At 51.9% G+C, this 17,941-nt stretch overlaps 2 protein-coding genes across 14 annotated transcripts in view; one reads left to right on the forward strand and one right to left on the reverse strand.

Moving 5' to 3' along the window:
* The window catches only part of Tcof1 (treacle ribosome biogenesis factor 1), a 31,524-nt gene extending 26,009 nt beyond the window's left edge, over positions 1–5,515 (forward strand). For 7 of the 10 annotated variants that reach the window (XM_075968557.1, XM_075968556.1, XM_075968558.1 and 4 more), the window contains 6 exons: positions 348–430; positions 1,084–1,264; positions 2,823–3,326; positions 4,293–4,381; positions 4,790–4,835; positions 5,042–5,168. In XM_075968557.1, the coding sequence (XP_075824672.1) occupies positions 348–430; positions 1,084–1,264; positions 2,823–3,326; positions 4,293–4,381; positions 4,790–4,816 (884 nt within the window). In that variant the 3' untranslated portion in view covers positions 4,817–4,835; positions 5,042–5,168. Of the gene's footprint in view, positions 1–347; positions 431–1,083; positions 1,265–2,783; positions 3,339–4,292; positions 4,382–4,789; positions 4,836–5,041 lie in introns of those variants that run through there. The other 3 variants (XM_075968552.1, XM_075968559.1, XM_075968562.1) reach the window with 3 other exon arrangements.
* A 1,097-nt stretch (positions 5,516–6,612) lies between these two features.
* On the reverse strand, positions 6,613–16,729 carry Cd74 (CD74 molecule). Of its 4 annotated transcripts, none has more exons than XM_075968564.1 (9): positions 16,465–16,651; positions 11,044–11,216; positions 10,822–10,901; positions 10,084–10,146; positions 9,226–9,318; positions 8,876–8,963; positions 7,743–7,940; positions 7,305–7,367; positions 6,613–7,118 (listed from the first exon to the last, which is right to left on the reverse strand). In XM_075968564.1, exons 1-9 carry the CDS (start codon positions 16,539–16,541, stop codon positions 7,111–7,113), a joined length of 843 nt encoding a protein of 280 aa, XP_075824679.1. In that variant the 5' UTR covers positions 16,542–16,651; the 3' UTR covers positions 6,613–7,110. The 4 variants fall into 4 exon arrangements, with proteins under 4 accessions (XP_075824679.1, XP_075824682.1, XP_075824683.1 ...); XM_075968565.1 differs by having other exon boundaries at positions 7,025–7,118; positions 11,044–11,213; XM_075968567.1 differs by lacking the exon at positions 7,743–7,940 and having other exon boundaries at positions 16,465–16,729.
* Positions 16,730–17,941: the final 1,212 nt, after the last annotated feature.

A 17,941-nucleotide genomic window follows, 5' to 3' on the forward strand; every position in this document is an offset into this window, starting at 1 on the left:
CATAGCCCAGCCTGGGCCTATTTGTCCACAACTAAAGACCTGACTGCTGTTTGACCTTCGGTAGCTTCTTGGTATCAGACTCCCTTTATTGAAAGCCTCGGGACTCTGCTTTCCTTAACAGTGGAAAGCAGAGAAATGGGAGCCTCGGGAACCAGAAAGGAAGACTGTGGCATTCAGATGCGTCAGGCAGAGCGCTTTGGATAGCATCAATGGGTGGGAAATGAGGCTTGTGCGGGAGGATGAAGAATAGGAAGACCCAGGCTTTGCAGCCTTCCTGAGGAGCTCTGCCTAGCCTGATTAACAGGGCCACTAGGGACCCACACCAACAGACCTTTGCTCTGCGCTAGATCCGGGCCTTTCCCAGAAGGAGACTGTGGTGGAGGAGACCCCAGCTGAATCCAGCGAAGATGAGTTGGTGGCCCCCTCACAGGTAACTGCCAGGGTAGAGCTAGAACTTGTAGCTGCAGCTTTAGACTTCAGCTACTCCTTGGGTCGAGTGTCTAAAATCCTATTGTCAGGGCCCTGGGCAAGGTCCTGCCTCCGGGATGCCCTTAGCAGAATGGAGCCTCAGCTCCTGCCCTGGGGTCTAGGGAAGAGATGCAGATGAAGTCTAAGACACGCCCAGATAAAACTACCCCTTAGGTCTGTCTTAAGGCTCATCTGTGTAAGGACAGACAGTGATGATTTTCTCCTTTGTGGGGGTCAGAACAACTTTGTGGAGTCCATTGTTGTCTTCTTCCACTTTTATGTGGGCTACTGGGTGGAACCCAGGCTGTTGGGCTCACGGCAAGCGCCTTTACCCTCGGAGCCATCTTCCCGGTCCAAAATGCTAATGCTTTTCCATTACGGTAATGGTCCATTGGCAATAAGAAATTCCCCCTTTGAATATGATTCCACTTTGATTCCAACTACATGGATTTAGAAGGTATGCCCAAGGGTCTTTGGGCTCTGTGGCTGGTGCCACAGAGATGCCTGACTGTCTTGGCCTGATCTTGGGTCACTGAACTGATTTCCTCAGAGCAGGCCTTGCCTCTGGGGATAAGGGTAGGGACTCACTGCGTCTTTCACACTGGGCTTCGTCAGTCTCTCCTCTCAGGTTATGTGACTCCTGGGGTGACTGTGGCCGATTCCCAGACTTCAAAAGCCACTCTTAGGTCAGACTCCAACCCCTTGGTTTCCTCTGCTCCGGTCACCAAAGATAATCCAGATGGCAAGCAGAAAGCAAAATCCCAGAATGCAGCAGACTCCACGTTCCCCAAAACCGGTGAGTCGGGGGACAGCAGGACGTGGAGGGGCAAGGCTGCTGGTCCCTGCTTGCCATCAGCAGCAACAGTTTCACCAGTGTTTGCCTATGTCTCTCAAATGTAAGCCTACCTCTGTGGGGACTGGAGTACCCTCAAACACAGCTGGAGGCCAGGCCTAGGTTTCTGGCTCTCGTCACCCTGGGAGAGGGTATATCCACCCCTTTGGAGCTAGTGAAGCTTCTTTGGCTTGTGGAGGAGGCCTCGGCCCCCTAGCTGTCCCTACTGACTTTTCTTAGTTAGTGGGCCAGGGTATTGGGTATAGGGACTCAGAATGACTCGGACTTGGCCAGCAGTCCTGTTTGGACGATTCAGTATATAGAGGACACCTAGGTGATGGATTGGTCTCTGGGGCTGCTCTGACTTACTCTGTAGCAAAAGCTCCTGGGAGCCTATGTCTTAACCATGCAAGGCAAGAGTAATGCCACCGTGTACTGGCAAAAGTATATCATATAGAAAATTGTCACCAGGGGGTGGTGGCACATGGATTAAAGAATCCCAGCTCTCAGGAGGCCGAGGCAGGCATATCTCTGTGAGTTTGAGTCCAGCCTGGTCTACAGAGCGAGTTCCTGGGCAGCTTTTCCTTGAGGCAAACATTACTAGGGTCCAGCCCCTGAACCCACAGTGTCAGAATTCTGTACTCAGAATGTACACAGAATGGTGGAGACCTGCCCAAGTGACCTGGGAGGCTAGAAGTGGTGATGGGACTGAGAACTCTGGGCTGTGACTTGAGCTTTCCTGCGCTGGGTCAGAGGCGGAGTTGTTGCTCACTTTCTTCCCCAGTGTTCTTGTCTATGTGAGAGGCGGGTGCGACAGGGAGACATTTTCGAGGGGGCTGTGGAAGGTTTTTTTTACACATGTAGTCAGCACACAATTATCAAAGGCAAGCAGAGGCGTGGAAAATTCTAAACAAAGGCTGCACCAGAAGTCACTCTGGCAGGCAGTAAACCTGCTTAGTCAGCCGCCACATGCATACACAGCATACCCAGAGTTCCCCGATCTGCCTCTTGCCCCAGCCTTGATGGGCCAGGGACCCATTGTATGTCCACAGATAGGAGCTGAACAGCAGCCCATAGGACCTTCTCCCATGTTATAAATCCACAGGTCACGGCAGAAGATACCATTGCTTTTCTAGCTTATTCCACAGTGGGACACAGGCCTTGCAGGACTGTGACCTGGCCAAAGCCTTACAGTAAACTGGTAAAGGCAGACCTAGAACCTGAGTGACTCACGTCCACCTGTTGTCCCCTCCATCTCACTAACATTCCGGGGACACTGCCCATCCCCAACTATAACTGAGTGGAGTTTTTGGTGTGAAGACATAGAGCAGGGCTGGAAGTTAGAGGTGAGATCCCTGTTTAAAGTGTAAGCATTGGAGGTAGATGGGGCAGTATGACCCCTGGGCCTCAGTTTCCCATCTGTCTAGTTGTAAGGAGGTGCATCCCCTCAGTTCTCATATATTGTATAAGATCTGTCCCTCAGCTTTCCAGACCTGTGACCTCCGAGACCTGTGATCCACAGGTAGGAAAGAGCCCTCCTCAGGCTCCACACCTCAGAAGTCCAAAAAGGCCAAGAAAAGCTCCTGGACCCCAGCAACACCCACACAGGCTCTACAGGACAGCATCACCCAGTGCCTCCGGGAGCAGCCCTGGCCCCTGAGCGAGGCGCAGGTGCAGGCCTCTGTGGTGAAGGTCCTGACAGAACTGCTGGAGCAGGAAAGGCAGAAGGCCACAGAGATCGTCAAGGAGAATAAGAAGAAGGGCCGGAAGCGGAAGCTTTCGGAGGACCAGTTAGCAGCTGGGGCCCCAAAGAGCAAGAAGAAGGATCTGAAGGATGGAGCCGGTGCCATCACCCCAGAAAAGACTTCCAAGGCAAAATCCAACCTAGACAAAGTGAATGCTGATGGCAAGGGGAAGGGCTCCCGAGGGGCTAAGGAGAAGCCCAAAAGTGAGCTGGGGTTAAAGGTTGAGAGCCGAGAGCAGAGTGACTCAAAGAGCAAGAAGGACAAGAAGAAATCCAGTAAGAGTAAGTGACTGCCTTCCTGGGCATACACTGCGGGAGCAGGGCGGGGTAGCAGGCCTCACTCTCCACAGAGTAAGAACCTGGGAAGTGGATTTTCCAGAGCGACAGGCGTCTGGTTGCAGAGCCAAAAGTAGTTTGCAGAGCACTTGGGCCGGTGCTACAGCCCTCCCCACTCAGGAGGCCCCTTACAGGGCCCGGCATTTACACCCACGTTCGCCTCGGGCTTTTAGAAAGCACAGGCTTAACTGCACTTCACAAGGATGGAGAACAGGGAGCACTCCTCTCCAACCTAGTTACACAAGACGTCCACTGCCGGTTCCCGAGGTACGGAACGTGCCTCTGTCCTCATCCGGAGCTGTCTTTCCACTAGAATGCAGTTCCTCAGGGAAGGCTGCCATTTATTGCCCTCCATGCTGGAGCCTGCACCCAGTGGGCCTTTCCAGTCGTCTTGCCAACCCTGGGCAGTGAGAGTATTTTGTTTTCATTTTCTAAGTGGAAAACAGGCCCTGAGAAGGAAAGGCCACTTTTGCAGGCTGACCTCGAACTCACAGAGATCTACCTGCCTCTGCCTCCTGGGCACCACCACACCCAGCATGGAAATCCTCCTGAGCACTGCCTGCCCATCCGTGACAGGAGGGGGAGAAGAGATACCCAGCCCTGTGTGAGGGTCTGCTACCCCTTGATGTCCAGAACCTATAGGGCTCCTGTCTTTTTATTTTAAAATAAATGAGGGGGGAGGGGCTCTTAAAGTGAATTAATTCAAGACTGGCTCTATAACTCAGTAATAAAGAACTTGCATAACTAGTATTGAAGCCCTAGATTATGTGGTCACAGGCAGGAAGAATGGAGCCCTGGCCCCACCAGGGCCTGTTTCCCCATGGTGTAAGAGCTGGGAGTTGTCTGGCCTCCTGACATCGACCCATTCAGTGTCAATATCTATTGCTCAGGAAGTTGTCTTTCTTCCCTCAGAAAAAAAAGACAAGGAAAAAAAGGAAAAGAAGAAAGGCAAAAAGACCTCAGCCAAAGACCCTGAGTCAATACAGAAGAAAAAGAAAAAGGTGAGGGAGTTCCTGGGAGCTCCTGGGCCGGAAATTCAAATGTTTCCCATTCCAGCACCCAACACCTGGCCATGCCACCTTCCAGGCTCAAGTTTTAATGGACCTTGTGAGGAAGAGCAGGGGAGGGGTGATAGGCGAGACCACCATGGGTAGAAAACTGGGTAGGCTCTGTCCAGCTTCTCCAGGGGAGAAGAGGGGATTTGAGCATGTGCCTAGCCTACATGGCCTGGCCAGGAGGGGTGCTCACTGAAGAAACAGCCATCCGCTTCATGAGGCAAAGGCTGTTTGGCCCAGGGCTGGTAGCACAGGAAAGCCTCGCAGTGGGAGCTACAGGAGTGTGGCTCTTAAGACAGTCCATGAGGTGAGGACCCACAGCACTGAGACCTTGTTGCCCTTCTTTCCTCACAGAAGAAGACAGCCGAGCCTGCCGTGTGAGGGCCAGCACATAGAACAGGTACCTGACTCTTTCTTGCCTTTCTGGATAGCTGGGTGGGCCCAAATGGAGGGAGCTAGAGAGACAGCAACTCCGTTCCCCGGGGTCAGTGGGACTGAGGGTCACTGGTAGCGGGTGCAGCAGCAGCATGTAAAGAACGCCCTGAGCAAAGCTGCTGCCTCTCCCTTGACTTTTTCCTCCTGTCCTGGCTTGTTTTCTTCTCCTAGAGTTTTGTCAGTGTGACTGTTCCCTGACCTCCGAGCTCTGGCCAGTGTAATCTGGGACTGGACTTGTTAACTTGCCTCCCCCAACAGAAGATGATGGCCAGCTCCAGCGTGTACTGCCGGCCAAACCGGTGGACCTTCAAGGGGGAACCTGCAAGGGGGAACCTGCAAGGGGGCGGCAGTCCCAGGAGGAAGTGGGATGAAACACGCCCACCCCCTCCGAGTGCTGCATAAGATGTGTACAGTATATATATTTTTTTAAGTGACTGCCTCCCTCCCTTCAAATCCAACATGCCCGAAGGCCTCAGGACCTCCATCTCTGCGCTGCAGACCCACGCGGTCCTGCTTGAGTTCATCCTGTTCCCTGGATTCCAGACCTATCCCAAGGACTTGTCCTATCAATTTTCCAGCTGTTTGGGGTTTGTTTGGTTTTTGTTTTTTTTTTAAGAACTCAAAATAAAAGATTTTAAATGTAAAGATTTGAGTTTCCCCATGCGTTTGTCCCCGAACTGTTACTGACTAGGAAAGACTGTTGACCCTGGAGGAGCACAGGTCACTCAGAGCTCCTTCCTGCCCGTGTGCCAAGGCCTATGTTACTGTGAGTCTGACAGTTTGCTCAGTGAAGCTCCCCAGGTGCTGATGTAGGGAGAGCTCCCTGGAGGAGATGGCCACTGAGCCTGGGGAGAGCTGAAGGTGGGTCAGATGCCAGAGTTGATGGCTCAGGGGCCTTTGGAAGTTTGGGGGTTAGGATGGTGTGGAAGGAAGGGAAACGGTGGCTGGCATGGGAAGGGTAGAAGAACCAGTAAGCCAGGCCGCGAGTTGTCCTCTGTCCAGGGAACAGTTCTGTGCTGGTGAAGGCAAGAAGGGAACAAAGCTGACGGCGACATGTTGGGACAGTAACTGGGGTAGACTGAGGGAGGAGAGTGGCAATCAGTCTGGCTGCCTCTGCATAATCAGAGTCTGGAGCGCCAGAAGTCGGAGCATTCACCTCAAAGGCCGGAGGCCCTTGGCACCCTGTGTGCAGAGCCTTGGGGACGCACCACTCGACATGGACAGCTGTTCCCTTCGTTCCCACTGTTGGCCCAGATCAGACTGCAGAGAAGGCTCTCAACGGCTGTGCTGAGCGCTCACAGAAGTATTTAAACTTAAAAAACGGAACGCTGTCACTACTGTTCGTGCTGGACTCCTGGGTGGTGAGGGGTCTGCTCCCTTTTCCGGTGACTGGACTGGAGCTGAATAGCCATGGGTCCTGTGCAGACACCCAGCTGGTGGCAGCCCCGTGTGCATCCATTCCTGACACCCAGGCCCCTGTGTCCATCTGTCATCACACTTACGCTGTTCTTAGTACAGAAATGGAATTGGGGACATGAGGAATGGAAGCTGGGACACGATGAGCTGTGCTTTTTAAACTGGGCAAGAATCTGTTTTGAATGTTAAACAGGTACTGAGTGTCTGTGGCCCATCACCCTGGACTCCTCAGGCCCTGGGGACCTAGGTGATTAGGGTTAAGGTTGTCATTGACTTTCTTAGGGTAAACTAATTGGATCCCAACAGAAGAGCCAGGAGCAAGAATGTTCTACTTACTACCTTTTATTGTCACATGAGCCATGATCCTACAGGCTGCTGATAAGCTTGGCTGAGCAAGGGACCCGGGGGGGTTTGGCAGGAAGTGAGGAAGGGTTGCTGGGAGGAGGGCCTGGGTTCTTCCTTGAGAAGACAGCAGAGGTGTTCAGTGTGGGTTAAGGGTTGAGTACCCCTTATCCCTGTCTGTGGGCCTACATCTCAAAGCCCCACACTGGAGACTGCTAATGGGTCAGAAATGGGGTCCACCTAGCATTGCCCACTCTGAGCTTTGTGTCCCTTTAGACAGGGCTGGGCAGCAGGGCCCTCCCTCCAGCATCCTCATTCTGTTCTGATTTTATTTATCGTGTCCAGGGATGATGACGCAGAACCAGCCTTAAGCCCCAAGGTGCAGGGAGACAAGAAGTGGGATGTGACCGTCAGGGAAGGCAGGAAGGCTGGGGCACCACAGGAGAGCAGGAAAGCTGCCGCCGTGCAGAGCCAGCCTGTCTTCACATGGCTGGGAAGGGAAGCAGATGTTAATATGGTTAGCTCTCCTGCTGGACCTGCCTCTTCCCAGCATCTTGGAACTGCAGAGCAGTCAAGGGACCCCATTCCCCCCTTGCTGGTCTGATACTCTGTTTCCAACCACCAGCCCATTCTGTAAAAGCTGGCCCAGTATTATACCCTCCACGGGTCTCCTTACCTAGGCCCACATCCTGCTTGGTCACACCCAGGCCAGAAGATGGGTCTTCCAGGTCCAGTGGCTCTGCAAAAGAATCATCATGCTATCCTTACCCCACCACACACTTGGTTGCCATTGTGCCCAAAGGCATATTTCCCAATCAGGTATGGCCCTGAGCCCGGGAAAGGAGGCACCACAGTATGTAGTGTGGTTAGGGGGTACGGTGAGATGGGGGGCGGGGTTGTAGGACAGCGTGTGTGTGGAGAACGTGAGAGGAGAGCAAGGGACACACAGGAGTGCCCAGGTGGATGAAGGGCCAGATGCATGATTAACAGTGGCTGTCCTCGGCACAGCCAACCCATGTCCTGACCCCATGTTTACTAAGAGGGACCTCGGGACCCTCAGCCTTCCTAATGCTTCCTGGTGCTTTAGATTACTGACATAGCAGCCCCTGCTTACCACTGCAGTTATGGCGCCCGCGGCTCTTGGTGTGAGGGACCTCAGTGCCGTTGGGGAACACACACCAGCAGTAGCCAGTGCTCCCGTAGCACTGGAGCGGCATATAGTTGCCGTTCTCATCGCACTTGGGACGGAACGCACCCGGATGGACATCAGGGATGTGGCTGACCTCTTCCTGGCACTTGGTCAGCCCTGAAGCTACAGGCATGATGAAGACAGTGAGTGAGTGGGCTCTGGGCCAGGATCTCAGCAGAGCAGAGGCCCACACACCACTGCCATGGGCCTAATGCCTGTCCAAGTTGCTTTCTCATTCCTCCCATGGCACAGATGGGGAAACTGAGGCTGGAGGCTGAAACCAGGAAGGTTTCCAAAAAGGAAAAGCATGGCTGGATCATTTGCCTCAAAATGATTACTTCCAGCACTCAGACTTATTACAGTTGGTGATTATTCCTGCGATTCTGGTTTCTGCAGATGAGCACCTTTGGGAACCTGACCTTCCTGTTACCTGGATGACCCAAGTAGAAATGGAGGTTGTCATTTGTTGGGGATGCTGGAGAGGTGATTTAAAAAATTAGCTAGAAGTTGGTTGAGATCACAGGCGAGCTCTCTTCTGTATCAGAGAAGCAGGTCTAGAGAAGAATGGGCCATTGGCCTTCCATCTGTGGGACAGAGAAGCCCAACAGGACAGGCTTGTCCGGCTCTCCGGCTCTGCACAGCAAGTTAAGAGACAGCGCCAGGGTAAAAAAATCATTCCCCATGTTTTAGGTCTCCAGCCTCCTGTGTGCCGGCATGGCTGGTGAGGTGAGCTGTGCCTAGGGTCCTGGGCATTCGCTGACTCTATGACCCTCTGCTCCTCAAGTGCTGAGGTGTGCTGCTGGGGAGGTGTCCTTCCGAGGACCCATGCCTGGTATGTTTCGAGTTGGTTTTGCTCCAAGACAAGAGGAGAGACAAGAGGCCTCTATACTCAGCATGTGTGTGTGATAGAACAGGCCAACGGACATGTCAGGAATGAACAAGAAGACACAGTGAGCTGAGAGGATGGGATGCTGCAGCAAGTTTTCTTTAAGAGTGCTGGAGGCCCTAACTTCAGCAGCTCCAGGGGGCCCTGGCACCCTGAGGCTCCCATCTGGTACCTTTAGGCGGAGCCTCGGTGGGCTTCTCCTCCAGGGAGTTCTTGCTCATTTCAAACAAGAGCCACTGTTTCATCCAGCTCTCAAAGACCTAATGGGAACAGAGGCAGGCCATCAGGGTCAGGAGTCAACACCGCCCCCTACCGGACTCTACCCTGATGACAAACTTGGAGGATCAGACAGGCCCAACATCTGGAGTCCAGCTGCAGCCTGGGTGCCTCTTGAAGACCCACAGGGGTTTTGTGGATTTCGAAAGCCCCCTGTAGCCCAGAGAACAGCTCCCCTAGCCTGCCCACCCCTTGCCACTCTAGTCCTGAGGCTGCCGTGGAAAGAGGTGGACAGAAGCTGCTCACCTTCCAGTCCAGACCATCCATGGAGTTCTTAAGATGCTTCAGGTTTTCCGGAAAGGTCCCCTTCAGCTGTGGGTACATCAGGGGTCCAGACCTCTGCAGATTGGTAGAGCAAGAGGAACGTTACAAAGAACTCCATGATCGGCAAGGAGAAATGGGCACACTATGTGCTGAGGAAGGATGTTCGCCACAGCAAGCCTGGACCTTGGCTTTGGTGACGGAGAGCAGGGGTACGGGCCACCCGGCTGTGTAGCTCCTGTCAGCGTCCAGACCAGCCTTAGCAGCACCACTGATTTTCTCCCTGCAGATGCCTGCCTGTTTTGAAGGTCTCATCTCCAGAAGACCTGACCACCCCTAGCTAGACTGGGTCCTCTGACTGTCCTCATAGCCAGCGCTTGTCCCTCATCACCTGATCACTGGTCTGTTAAAGTTGCTCCCCTGCTGCAGACCGAAACTGTGTAGTACCCGGGCCAGAGCAGGCATGTGAGATATTAATTTCGGAAGGAGAACGGAATATCATTGACAAGTCACATGCAAGATTTGGGCCTTAATTTTTCCACTCCAAAAGTGACAAACCTAGAGCCTGGTGTAATGAAACACGCCTTTAAACCCAAAACTCAGCGGGCAGAAGCAGGCATGTCTCTTCGAGTGCAAGGCCAACGTGGTCTACGTAGCACAGCCAGTTCCAGGGCTACACAGACACTTATCTGAAGATGGGAATTGGGTTGGACTGGATGAAATATTTAATGACCACCTTCTATTCCTTGGGGTGAGCAGCGCTGAGTTTATAGTGAGCCTAGCATGTGAGCGGGGGTCGGGGTCCCACGTGGAACGGGACCGTCCACCGGCTCTGACACTCACCAGGAGCAGGTGCATCACGTGGTCCTGGGTCATGTTGCCGTACTTAGTAACATTCTGCACAGGCTGTAGGAAGAGGAACAGGGTTAGCAGCACTGGCTGAGAAGTGGGAAGGGCAGCGAGGGGAGAACACAGCAGCTGGAGTCTAGAAAGAGTCAAGTCCATGGGCTCACCAGCTCAGCTCTGTCACCTCCTAACATGGGAGCTCCAGCTATTCACCCCCTTTCTGCCTCCATGTCCCCACTGGTCAGGCTGGCAAAAGCTTTAAGATTATAATTTAATTACCACGTTTCTCCCTTTCCTTTTCTCCCTCCAATCTCTCCATATGCCCCCTCCCTGCTCTCCTTCAAATTCATGGCCTCTTTTTTATTTACTGTTATTGCTTGAGTATATGTTTATGTATATACTATATTTCCTAATTATAGTCTAGTTCATATAATGCTACCAATTGGCATGCTCTTCCCTGGGGAAGGTACCAATAGTTTTATGAGTAACGCTGCTGTCAGAGGCTTGGAGGAGGCGAGGGGACTGTACGATGCTGTGGCGGGTAAGAGTTGTGGGCCTGTCTTCTCCCCATCAGGGTAACTTCCATCACCCTGGCAAGCCCCTCTGAGGTGGCCCCTGCTCCTTCCCAGCAGTTAGGACCTTGCTTCCTGGCCAGCCGTTACTCTTTGCCCCTCCACTTTGGCACCTGCTCTCTGCCTAGACCAGCTACCATTTCCTTCCTGCCACCTTCCTTACCCCGTGGAGCATGTTTTCCATGGGCAGTGGCCGCATCAGCAAGGGGGTAGCCATCCGCATCTGGCTGACTGGTTTGGCAGCTGTGAGGAGGCAGGAAGGACAGACAGCATGAGACCAGGTGCAAGGGAGTAGGGGGCCAGGGGTTGAGATCTGGAACCCGGGAATGGCGGGGGAGGGGCTAGATGGAGAAATGGTGGGGCTTGTGAGGCGAGGGACACGCACATTTAGGAAGCTTCATGCGAAGGCTCTCCAGTTGCAGGTTCTGGGAGGTGACGGTCAGCTTGTCTAGACGGCCCTGCTGCTGGTACAGGAAGTAAGCCGTGGTGGCCTGCCCAGCCAAGAGCAGAGCCACCAGGACAGAAAAGCCGGTGTACAGGGCCCCGCGGCTGCACCTGCTGTGAAGAGGGAGTAAAGGTAGGAGCCAGAGTTGGAGGCTGGCTGGGAGTGGGGACGTATGGCCCCACTCATGCCCTTTCGGACTTCGGTCAAGCCTTCCCCACTCCCCTGGCCAGAGAGGTGTGTGTGAGGACATCCCCTGCCCCCCACCCCAGCTGACCACCAATGTGCTTCCTGGGAAGAAATTAGATCCACCTGGGGCCCAACTTCTTTGGGAAAAAAAAATGAGCCAAGTTCCTTGCCTACTCTGGGTTTTGTGTCCCCTTTGTACAGTGACGGGGTAAAATGGCCTGTCCTCCCTCTTTACCCAGGTTCCCTCTGCCCTGGATATCCGAGGAGCAGAGCTACCCTCAGGGGAAAACAATTTGGTTTTGTTTGTTTGTTTATGTATTTTAGTTAGCAGAAAAAGATAGGTGCTTTTACTGTGTAAGAGGAAGAAGAGTTTCCATCCCCACCCCCCTCGTGTTATCCCCAGTCCCTGCAGTGACGTCAGACTTAAAGAGAAAGGGGAAGGCAATGTGGTGTGGACCGCAAAGAGAAGTAGAACCTAGACTACAAGGGAGGAGGAGATTATCCGGCTGGAACAGGGCCAGGTGCCTATGTGCCAGTCTCCAGGAATCTCTGGACAAATCTCCACCAGTCTCCTAGCTTTTGTCAAGTGTCACACGAGTCGTTCTCACCCCAGCAATTCTACAATGTGGTTCTTCCCCAACCCGTGGGTGTGGGTGTGGGTGTGGGTGTGGTATGTGTAGTATGTGTGTGTGGTGTTTGTGGTGAGGGGTATGTGTGTGTGGTGGGTGTATGTGGTGTGTATGTATCGTGTGTGGAGTGTGTGTGTGTGTGTGTGTTATATGGTGGAGGGTATGTGTGTGTGTGTGGTGTGTGTGATGTGTGTTTGTGGTGTGTGTGTATAGTGTACAGGGTGTGTGTGTGTTATATGTGGTGGGTGTATGTGGTGTGTATGTATCATGTGTGGAGTGTGTGTGTGTGTGTGTGTTATATATGGTGGAGGGTATGTGTGTGTTTGTGGTGTGTATGTATAGTGTACGGGGTGTGTGTGTTATATGTGGTTGGGGTATGTGTGTTGTGGTGTGTGTGGGATGTGTGTAGTGTGTGAGTGGTGTGTGTGTATATAGTATATGGGGTGTGTGTATGTTATATGTGGGGGAGGATGTGTGTGTCAGTGTGGTGGGGGGTAGGTGGGGGGTATGTGTTGCATATCCGTATTCATATGGGTGCTCATGTGTACATATATGTAGAGACCAGAGGTTCACTTCGGATGTTTTCCTCAATTGCGCTCCACCTATGTTTTGAGGCAGGGTCTCTCACTGAACCTGGAGCGCAAAGATTCCACTAGACTGCCTCATCAACAAACCCAGGGATCCTCTTGTCTCTGCCTCCCCAACACTAGGACTAGCGCTTGTTCTTCAAACAAGTGTTCGAGATTCAAACTCAGGTCCTTGTGCCTGTGTTGCAAGAACTTTCTCAGCTGAGCTGTCTCCCTAGCACAGTTCTCTTTGAGACAGATCTTCCTATTGCCATAGAAGCACTTTGTAGTGATACCCAATTGGGGGGAATTCAACAGCAACATAGATGGCTAGGCCTGGATGAATGTGTCATGCTCTTGGGTGGCCAGACCCTCAGACCTCAGTGATTGCTTACAGTTTGATGCTTTGACTACTGTCTGGGGAGGGGGGTGGAGAGGAGGTGGGGGGTGGAGAGGGTGCATGCCCGTATTACAGTATGGAACATAAGGATCATAACTCCAGACCTGGAAAGTTCCCATCCATTCTTCCTCCACTTAGCCCTTAGATGGAAAGAACTATCAGTACTCTGCTGATGTTTGAACTTGTCCCCTTTAAAATGACAGGGTTTTGCCAGGCAGTAGTGGCACATGCCTTTAATCGCAGCACTTGGGAGGCAGAGGCAGGTGGATGTCTCTGAGTTTGAGGCCAACCTGGTCTACAGAGTGAGTTCCAGATCAGGCTCCAAAACTACAGAGAAACCCTGCCTCAAAGAAAAAAAAAAAGGCTTAACAAAAGAAGTTGGGCTCCAACATTTACAACACGGCAAGAAAGTCATCATCAGGTGTCAGCACCTTGATCTTGGACTTCCCAGCCTCCTAACCTGTGGGAAATAAATCTCTGGACACATATCTCCCAATCTGTATATAGTATTTATAGTTATATATATATATATATAATATATTAAACATGTATTATAATATATTATAGTAACTCAGACTAAGACAGACTCCATTTGAAATTGTCATGATCAGTCTTAGTCTTGCCTACTCCAGCAACCAGGAAGGGAGATTTAGGAAACGCCAGAAGACCTGTCTGCCTAGTAACTTATGATGTCACAGACACCGCTAATTCTCATTAGCTCTCTGCTTGGCTGACTCTCTGTGTTTTCTAAGCCAACAGCTGAGCCAAGGAAGAGTTGTTTTGGAAGGAGAAGGCAAAACCTCTTTGTTGGGGAAGGGAGGTCAGACTAGGAAGGGGAGTACGTTCTCCTTCCTGGCCTTCTGAAGGAAGATGCAGCCTGGGCTCAAGGTCCTCTGCTTTATTATCGACTTGGGTGACTCGCGGAACCCCTGGGCTGCTCTTCAGCCCTGTACTCTGATCTAGTAGACAAGAGCAGGTAGCCGTAACTGGCATCCCAGCTCTTCCACTGGCCTAGCTCTGGGGGGTGTGAGTGAGCAAGCTGACCCTTCTATATGTGAAATGGGTGAAAGCTTGGGATGAGAGGTTGTTAAATAACACAGAGATGGAGGGGGCAGTAGTGATGCACGCCTTTATTCCTAGCACTTGGGAGGCAGAGGAAGTAGGATCCCAGAGTTCGAGGCCAGCTTGGTCTACAGACTGACTTCCAGGGCAGTCAGGGCTACAAAGAAAAACCCTGTCTCAAAAACAAAACAAAACAAAACCTAAATAAATAAAAATAATGTAGAGATGAAACACTTGGCTCCAACACCCAACACATTTACTCTATCAATAATACTTCAAATCTAGCATCTGCCCTCCTTCCTCTTTTATTAAATTTACTGTTATTTTGTTTTTATGAGATGGACTCATGTAGATGAGGCTGGCCTTACACTCCTGATCCTCCTGCCTCCACTTCTCAAATGCTGAGATTTTAGGCTTGCGCAATCACACCCAGCCTCTTTGTCTCTAGATCGTCTGGCCCTTGGTTTTGATTGAGTGCCAACTCAGGCACCTTCTGGTTTTACTTCCTCCTTTGTACTTCCTTCTTATGTAATTAAGAAAAAAAAAGTAACTGACTAAAGTCAGAAGCCAATCAGAATTATCAGGAATCATGACACAGATGTTGCCAGGCAGAAGTGTTCACGGAAAATGCCCCAAGTCAAACCCTGCCTGGAATGGCCTGAGAGCTTAAGCCACCATCTCTGAACACAGCCCTCCCTGAGTGGCCTGAGGTCAGGGGGCTCCCACCTCCCCTCTCCACAAATGAGGCCTCTAAAGGACCCACATAGGAGAACAAGCTCAGATGAGTCATGGTTCAAATGCTCTATCCAACACTCACTAGCTGAGACAACCTGTAAGTTACTTACCAGGATGGATTCAGATTCCTTTTGTGTAAAAATGGGGGAAATGCTGGCCATGGTGGCACACATCTTTAATCCTAACACTTGGGAGGTAAGCAAATATCTATTAGTTTAAGGCCAGCCTGGGCTACACCGTGAGTTCCAGCCAAAGCTACATAAGAAAAAGAAAAGAAAAAAGAGCAGGGCGGTGGTAGCACACACCATTCATCCCAGCACTCAGGAGGCAGAGGCAGGTGGATCGTTATGAATTCAAAGGCTAGCCTGGACTACAGAGTGAGTTTCAGGACAGACTCCAGAGCTACAGAGAAACCCTGTCTCAAAGAAAAAAGAAAAAGACAAGGGCAGGGAGAAATAATAGAAAAGGCCAACTCCTAGCTACAGCATCTGTAAGAATGAAGATAGTGTCTGTAGCTTGGTTATGATTCTGATGGCGGTCAACGGCACCCGAGACTGCTGAAGAGCGTACAGTAGGTGGGCTGTACCTGTTACCTTTAAGCTGAGACCCAGAAAGAGGCTGTGACCTTTCTGTGGTCATCGACGACAGCAGTGAAAGTTGCCTTGGAAGTCCCCACTGCTCTCCTGCTCTATATCTGGTTACCTTCTTTCCAGAACACGATTCCCCTACAGTCTCTCAGAGGCTCTCTCAAATCCCTTCTGCCCTGGAAACAGCTGACGTCACTGTCACTTCTGCTTTTGATTCCCCCATAGACAGCAAGCAAATCAGGTTTGAGAGCTTGGGGTGGGGGAAGGAGCACAAGAGGGCGGGTGAATTCTAATCCTGTTTGGGTTTTTGGAGGGTGGAGGGCACAAGGCTGAGGTCATCTGGGGTTTGGGAGAGGAACCCTGGGCTATGTGGATGCCTGGGGCAGCCTCTTGATGCAGAGCCGTGAAGAGATTCGCAGGTGGGTCTGACCCCTCTACAGCGCTGAGTCCCTGCCACTCATGTAACAAGTGCTCCTTCTCTTTGGCAGCCGCTGAGATGGCAGCCAGCGTCCACACACGAAGAAAGGCTAATCCTGTTTCAGGTATGGATGCGGATATAGCCAGACTGATTATCTAGGCTCCTACAAGCCTTCTGGCCATTAAGGAAAGACTAAGTTGCTTCTGTTACCCTCAGAAATGGTATCTCCACTGGCATCGGAACTTTTCCAAAATCTGAGGCTACAGATCTGAGCAGACAGATCTATTGAGGAAAAGTGAGAACTCATCCGAGGGAGGAACACTATGGTCTTACGTCTCAGCCTAGAGTCATGGCCCAGCTGCAGAGGGTCTGTGAAACTCTGAGGCGTGAACCCAGGGCTCTCTTAACACTTAACACATCCTCAAGGAGCCCCTCGGTTTACATATATGGGAAGTCAATACTCTTAGCAGGTGGGAGCTGGGGGGAGGGGGTCGAGAATACTCAGAGCCAGGTGTGATGGTGCACTCTTTTAATCCCAGAACTTGGGAGGTAGAGGCAAGTGGATCTCTGCGAGTTCGAGGCCAGCCTGGTCTAGAGTGAGTTTCATTATGTAGAAAGGCAGGGCTATAGAGAGAGACCCTGCCTTACATATATGTTTATATGTCAAAAAGTCAGTGCTTAAATGGCAGCCTTCCCGCAATTCAATGCCATGTCCCTTCCCAGACCCACACTCTGTGCCCTCCAGAACTGAGGGCTCCCTGCTGGTACTCACACATACCTTTCTGGGGCTCTAGGGCGCTGGCCCAGCATGGGCAGCTGCTCGTGGTTGGAGATGAGGTCGCGCTGGTCATCCATGGCTCTGGCCTCTAGTCTTCTCGACAGGCGCTGCTGCTGCTGCTGCTGCTGCTGCTGCCACCGCCGCTCCTCCTCTTCGTCTGGGACCCTTGAGCCCCAGGATCACCTCTTGAAGCTAGTGCTGGGAGGAACCTGATTCGTCCACAGCAGGTCACTCCGCCCACGTGGTAGATGTGGAAGTGAAAGCCACAAATCTGGAAATACCCCACTCACTCAAAGCTGCCCTCCCTGGGCAGGATGAGGGGGAGTTCCCTAACCAGGTAGAAGTCCGGCACGATCTTATTGGCTGGCCAGGGCTCTTGTCACTTGTTTCTAGGCAGACCTCTGGATTCATTAGGCTCCTTGGATGCTTCTAGAAACAGGCAGTCTCCCTAGACAAGAAATCGTTTTGAAGCAGAAAGTGCCTTTGTTTACCCACCGTATCCATGATAAGTGAGGGAAGAAAGGGTCTCAGGCAAGTCCCCTTCTCTCTGATGTGCATATCCTCTCCAAAGTGGAGATGAAGGTTGGACTGGTGTCCCCTCTGCTTCTCTCTACCCCGTGCCATGGTGTGAAGGCTCTCAGCTGACACTTGCCATCACAACCATCTTTGTGAGGTACCGTGATCGAATCATAGCTGGCCATAGGATCTTTGCAGTGCCTTAGACGAGTGTTCTGTCCCCCGTGTTTTGGGTGGAGACCACGGTGCAGAGAGGCTGTGTGTGCCTAGCCTCATACATGCAGGCAGGGATGGATGGAGCCCAGATTCTGTCCCACTCTCTTCTGCCTCCCAGGGCTCAGATTATGTGTGCCAGTGTGACAAGGAGCAGGGAAAGGGAGGCTCAAAGGGGGTGCCATGGAGACTTAGCTGTACAGGCAAGTGTTTAGCAACCACATCTGTGCCTATACTGTAAGTACATAGGAAGCAAGATCTTTAGCCCTTTTCTTGGTCTCTGTCAAAAGAACCACTAAGGCCTTGGGGTCGAGAGTGCTAAGGACTTTTTGTTGTTTTAGAAAGGGTCCTGTGTAGCCCAGGCTGGCATCAAACCCACTGTGTAGCTAACGATGAACTTGGGATCCTCCTGCCTCCACCTCCTGACTGCTGGGGTTACATACGCGCACCGCCACACCACATTGGCGCGGTGCTGAGGACTGTGGAGCAGAGTGGGGTAGAAAAGGCCAGTTATTATCATCAGATGCGAGTTTATCGGTTTATCAGTGATTTAGGTAAAGCACTCACTGCTTGCTCTGCCTGTTTGCCAAAAGTGACTTCCCTTTGCCCCTAACAACCTGCTGACTGTCACATACGGTTCTGTAAAGTCTTATTTGCTTGCTTGCCCAACCCACCTTGTGGTTCTAGAGTATAAAACAAGAATACAAACGGGACCCGGTATCAAAGGCTTTTGGGAGCTGTCCCTTCT

Source organism: Microtus pennsylvanicus, chromosome 4 (genome assembly GCF_037038515.1).
Source record: "Microtus pennsylvanicus isolate mMicPen1 chromosome 4, mMicPen1.hap1, whole genome shotgun sequence".
Taxonomy (NCBI): Eukaryota; Metazoa; Chordata; class Mammalia; order Rodentia; family Cricetidae; genus Microtus; species Microtus pennsylvanicus.